General features: G+C 43.4%; 1 protein-coding gene across 1 annotated transcript in view; it reads left to right on the top strand.

Moving 5' to 3' along the window:
- Window positions 1-348: 348 nt before the first annotated feature.
- Window positions 349-6393, top strand: part of LOC115139824 (3',5'-cyclic-AMP phosphodiesterase 4D-like) — an 83662-nt gene continuing 77617 nt past the window's right edge. Inside the window, exon 1 of the mRNA XM_029677636.2 lies at window positions 349-1213. Coding sequence (XP_029533496.1) covers window positions 1128-1213 — 86 coding nt within the window. The 5' untranslated portion in view covers window positions 349-1127. The remainder of the gene's footprint in view (window positions 1214-6393) is intronic.

Below are 6393 nucleotides of genomic sequence, written 5' to 3'. Positions count from 1 at the left end.
CACACACACACACACACACACACACACACACACACACACACACACACACACACACACACACACACACACACACACACACACACACACACACACACACACAGGTCAGCAACACCAAGCCTCAGAGGACTGGAAAGCTTCCCTCCTGCTTTCTTCTCTCCTCTCCCTGCCAGTTGTAAGCTGAATGAAGCCCGTGAGCTGTGAGTTCTAAGAGGATCAATAGGTTTAACTCACTGTACACAGGAGGAGCAGGCACACACATAACAGGGTCAGGACATCCCACTGACTGACTGCCTGTGAGGGTGGGAGGGAGGGAGTGAGAGAGTGAGTGAGAGAGCGATAGGGAGAGCAGGGACAATAGCGCAGCGCTCCACTCATTTTCTTCCCCCTTTCCCTTCCAACCCCGGGAGCTCATGGGGACAGGCAAGATCTAGTCATAGCGAAAGAGAGGGAGATAGAGATAGACAGAGAAAGAGGGAGAGAGAGAGAGAGAAAGAGAGAGTGTGACATGCCCTGTCACGCTAGTGTCGACTGCTCCCGTGCCGACCGTCTTCCCTGTCTGTCAGGAAAAGGAATGTTTTCCGGAGAGATGAATCCCTGAACCCGTTCACCATGAGGATGTGGGACAGCGATTTCCAGATCCTCGCCGGAAGAATCCCTCGGAAAAAAGAGCAGCCGCCTGAGAAGCTAGTAGCTGATCCTGTGTGGACTCCTGGGTCACAGTGCTGAGGACTCTCTTCCATTCACACCGCTGAAGCATTACAGCACTGCATTCTTGTTTTGCTCGTTGTCATATTTGGTGGATTTTGTTAATAGTTGTGTTTACCCTGCATTTTTTTTGGAGGATTTGTTATGCTCCAAACTGCTTTTGTTAATCCAAGCTGGGGTGGCCTTGCATTATGTAGTCCATTCATATTCCAGCTGCTGACAACATGACTCCATAAAGGCTGACTTTGTGCCCAACACTGGAATGACTAAGTGGATCTCCAGTGCCATTACTATGGTATAGAGCACAGAGCAGTCTAAGGGGTAGGCAGGCATGATGTTGTTTTGGGAGTGGTCACAGTGTGTGGAGGGCAGTGTGTGTAGATAGTCTTAAAGGTTAGAGGGAAGATTCATCACGCGGCTTCATGAAGCCTGGACTCTGCCACGGGGCGAGGGAGAGGACTATGATGCACCTCAGCAACTTCCCTTTCAGGAGGCACTCATGGATTTGGTGAGTTTGTGCGTGTGTGTGTGTGTGCGCGCGTGTGTCCAACATGGCGGCAACCGTTGTGGACATGAGTTCTGTTCTCCTGCATGTTCTCCTGTGTCCTATGTGTTCCCGCTGGTCTGTACCATTCCAGGATGGTTAGAAACCCCGACAGTTCTACTCTGGGAGATGTATTGTTCAATGGGCCAGACATTTCCTGCCATTTTCTCCCACATAAGCCTGTGGAGGCTTATGGAGCTAGCTAGCCATGGCTCCCCTGCTTTGGATTCCCCCTCTGCACTTTTCATCAGCCACATAAATAGAGGCTCCTTTTGGGATGTGGCTTTGTCAGGGCCATGACAAGATTCCTTGCTGATTGCTATCTTCAAATAGTTTGTTATTAGAGCTAGTCATATAACAGTGACTCAATGTTTGGACCATAAGGGTCTCTGTCAGATTATTGACCCATACCTCAACGCTCCTGCTTCCTTCCTGTCCAGTATTAACATGCAGTACAGTCTTCAACACAAACAGGCTTCTGCTTTTCTTTGTGCAATGACAGAAGTGTTCTGGAGAGTGAGCTCAAACGCTGGCTGTAGCACACGCTGTGCAGATTCATACTGTGGACATCATTTTGCTTCTCTACGTGTGTGCAGCCAAGCATTGTCTCAGGTCAGGAAAACTCCATACAAGACAATGGAATAATAATATAGCACATTTTTCTCAATCAATTTAGAGCGAACACATGTATTCGGTATAGGTGGCCGACGTGGGAATAAAACTTCTAGTGTCAGCTGTTGAGTTTCTCTAGGTCAGGTCACATGGTTAAGAAAATATGTACAGTAGTTCCAACTCATTGTTTACTTGATCAGTATTAGATTAGAGGCAGTGGAGGGATGCCACTAGACTGTGACCTTTAGAGAGGCCAAACCAGAGACTGTGGCTGTCTGAGGGAACAGCTGACAGACAGACAGCGGTCAGGAGGAATGTTCCTATCTAATCCAGTAGTAGCTACTTGAAGAGAAACAAACTCTCTCTCTCTCTCTCTCTCTCTCTCTCTCTCTCTCTCTCTCTCTCTCTCTCTCCTTCTCTCTCACTTTCTCTCTCTCTCTTTCGCTAAAACACACACATGCTCAGCATTGCCGCAAGTTATCCTTTGATATCGCTAGCTAAAGTCACACTTCAAACGTGAAGTTGATTACTTTTGTCATACAGACGTGACATCATAGGGTTGCTGAGAAAGTATTTACCATGACATGCTATAATTTGTGAGGGCAACTTTGAAAGAGTTGACCTTGTCTGAAAGACTGTGTTGCAGATGCTTAAGGGTACCTCAAGATTTGAAAATACCAAGCCAGAAATTATAGTAAAATATTGAATTGTTTAAGGCTGTTCTTCCAGGAGGTGCTATCTAATCCTCATCCTCAAAGCCATGGCAGTATAGTAAGTAGGGGGATGTATAGTAGTGTACATGTAGGTGTGGGTCATAACACCCTCAGGCCACTGCTGCCTTCTATGTTTGCATCCCAAATGGCACCGTTCTGACCCGCGGTGTAAAGTACTTAAGTAAAAATACTTTCAAATAATACTTAAGTCGTTTTTTGGGGTATCTGTACTTTACCTTACTGTTGATATCTTTTCCTAAAGAAAATAATGTACATTTTACTCCATACATTTTCCCTGACCCCCAAAAGTATTTGTTACATGTTGAGATGCTTAGCAGGACAGAAAAATGGTCAAATTGACACACTTATCAAGAGAAAATTCCTGGTCATCAGCTCATCCCTACTGCCTCTGATCTGGCAGACTCACTAAACACAAATGCTTAGTTTGTAAATGATGTGTGAGGGTTGGAGTGCGCCACTGGCTATCCTTACATTTGAAAAACTTATTGCCATGTTAATTGGTTAGATAATCTAAATGGGGAATAATTCCTCTTCAGAGTTTCAGTACACAAGTACCGTATATGTTCCAGTATAGTACAAATACATAGTACAGTACAGAGTTTCAGTTTAGTATAAATGTTTTATTATTTTTCAATCATGTGTTTCCCCTTTCATGGATAGTCTCAGGGGTTTGGTGGGATATAACAGACAGATTGAGTGACAACATGGCCACGTTGTCATGGTTGTCTGAACAAAGACTTTCTTCTCATTCCTTTAGTGATGAGCTGTCAGAACTCATTTTGACGGTGTGTCTGTTTGCTGCAGGGGGGACCGAGCACTGTTTCAGTCCCCATAGAAGAGGAATGCACCATCCATCCCCTACAGTGTGTGTGTGTGTCTACAGATGAGCTTTCAGATGGATGGTGCATTATTTATCACTAGTCTTCAAACTTCTTGAGCTGGCAGCACTTTGGCACTGTTTCTCTATGGCTGTATTCATCAATCTAGCAAGAGGGCAATATTTATGTCTGGGGGGAAAAAAAACACCTTTCAAACCAAATAATCTAGTACATAAAAGTATAATAAAACATATACAAATTTGATGATATCATAGTAAATTCATGACGTGAATGAATAAGCCTTTTCATACTTTGTCAAATGTCTATATTATACTGAGCAAAAAATATAAACGCAACACGCAACAATTTCAAAGATTTGACTGAGTTACAGTTCATATAAGGAAATCAGTCAATTGAAATACATTCATTAGGCCCTAATCTATGGATTTGACATGACTGGGCAGGGGCGCAGACATGGGTGGGCCTGTGAGGGCATGGGCCCACCCACTTGGCAGCCAGACCAATCCTAATTCGTTTTTCTCCACGAAAGGGCTTTAATTACAGACAGAAATACTCCATCAAGCGACCGTTGTTTGATTAGCGATGTTTCTGTAGCACTCGTAATTACGGAGTTTGCAAAACAGATGGCCACTGGATTGATGTAAATAATCCTGATAACATTCTGCCAGGTAGGCATAGGCTACTTTGTAGTTAACATTGAATTGAGAAGGCTTTTGGCAAAACCTTTCCGTCTCTACCAGAGGAATGTTATCATTAGCATCGTCGCTAATGGCACACGCGCAGAGAGAGACATGGGCATCCATGTGTCATTTCAGAAAGTTGCAGGAAAATGTTAATCACATGCATTTTGTGGGCAAGTGAATGAATGTTCTTATCAATTCCATAGATTTAGTTGATTTCCTACTAAGTTCAATACATTTAGAATATTGTTGAATTCCATTATAATGTCTGTATTCCATGATTCTGTCTGCGTTCTCCGCAGAGCAGATTTTATAGGGCCCTAGGGAATAATGGCCATAATGTGTTGTGTCTGCCTCCAGCATAAAAAAAAGCTTTGGACTTCCATACAAAATGACTTCTTTACTTATTTTAGGTTAAGGAAGTTTGTACAGTAGGCATCATTCTTTATCACACAGCTATATAAGTTATATGTATAGATCCGTGTGCTAGAGACGAAAACAATGAGTGGTCTGTCTTCGCTCTGCTGTGTAACAGAGCGTTTACGCTATACAAGCAGCACTCACCTAGCCATGCTATCCTCACCTTCATGTGGGTGCTAACAAGCTAGCATGCAAGCTAGGTAGTGTTACGTATCAACAGCTATTGCCAGCCAGTAGCGGTTGGAATCTATGGTGAGCTTCAAATGGTCACTCGCATCGCAATATCACAGAGGATTTGTATAAAGTCCCACCCTGTTCAGCTCCCTAGCTCAACGGTCCCCCACTCACTCCACTTCTCTCGCTTTCATTCCATTGAAAGTGAATGGGTTCCGATGTTTAACCGTGCGATGTGGTTGTGTAGTGTGAATGCACTGTAAGGGCTGCTGGGGAGCAGACATTTTCTAAGCACCACCCACTTGAAGAAGCTGGGTGGTGACATCAAAGTTTTCAAACCCAGAGGCACAACATCACGATACTTCCGGAGCAGACTCGACAGACCAGACTGGGGTTTGGGAAGTCAATGGGAGAAGTGAAAAATGTGTCCTAACATGCTGACCAGACCGGACACGTCGCGTGTGCGAGCGTCGCAAAAGTTATTCAATTATTGCATCCACACAGCTCGCGTGCGCCAATGAGGGCCTGCGATGCCAAGGGCTAAAATAGAACGCCTTTCTATTTCTGACGCAGATCGCGCTGAACGTCCTGCCTCTCCCATCTCATTGGTTTATAGAAGCAGGTACCCATGTGCCATCACACCCTGACCAAACCTCATTGGTTATACCGACGTGGGTGATTGAAAGATGAACTGTTTTGCCGGTAGTCGTGGTAATACTATGAAAGTTTAGATGCCAATCACCATATAAGTTAAAAGATGAAAAAGCCCGGAAGGAGGAGAGGTGACTAGAAACGATTCGGTTGGCCGTTTTATGTGTGGATTAATTGGCGGAGTAGAGGAGCTTGTGCATTTCAGGTAAAATAACTCAATGTTTATATCCCAGGAAAAATGAGCTAGCAACAGCAAGCTAGCTAAATAGGACAAATTAGCTAGCAAGCTAGCTAGCTAAATTGCCATACACGTTTAATGCTTTTCGACCTGTCCCCAAATTAATGTAATTGGTTCAGAGTTTGTTTTGATATTTTAACCTGCGTGTCGTGATCGCGTTTGGTGTTGGGGAACAAAATAAATGTATGACGATAGTGCATGATTGCCACGCGCGCAGCTGGTTTGGGTTCCGTATTAGGGAAACATTTTCTGGAATTCTGAAGGCAAAACCTAGATTCATGTCTTAAGTAGTCAAACCTGTCATTACTTAAAGTTTGTGAAAGTGACAAACTGAAACGTTTTCATTTTGGTCAAAAACAACTTTTTATCAAATGAGTGCCTTTCAATATGTTTAGGTTCATTATTATTATTATCATCCTCATCTTAGAATTTTCATTGTTGGGACCTAAAATTCCAGAAAACACTAGGAAATCAGCTCCAACTGATTTATATTTTGTAGTATTTTATGTCCAACAATGAAAATTCTAAAACAATAATAATAATAAACCCAAAAATATTTGCTCAGAAAAATTGGTAAGTATTCCCACTGTAACGCTCGTCGGAAGAAGTGGACCAAGGTGCAGCGTGGGAAGTGTTCATACTTTTATTACAACTAAACACTAAACAAAACAAAAGAACAACGAACGTCACGTTCTGAAGGCTACACAGAGCTAACAAAAAACAACATCCCACAACCTAAGGTGGTAAAACAGGCTGCCTAAGTATGATTCCCAATCAGAGACAACGATAGACAGCT

The sequence above is a fragment of the Oncorhynchus nerka genome, linkage group LG13, assembly GCF_034236695.1.
Source record: "Oncorhynchus nerka isolate Pitt River linkage group LG13, Oner_Uvic_2.0, whole genome shotgun sequence".
In the NCBI taxonomy this organism is placed as follows: domain Eukaryota; kingdom Metazoa; phylum Chordata; class Actinopteri; order Salmoniformes; family Salmonidae; genus Oncorhynchus; species Oncorhynchus nerka.
This window is presented reverse-complemented; position numbering and strand designations above follow the sequence as displayed.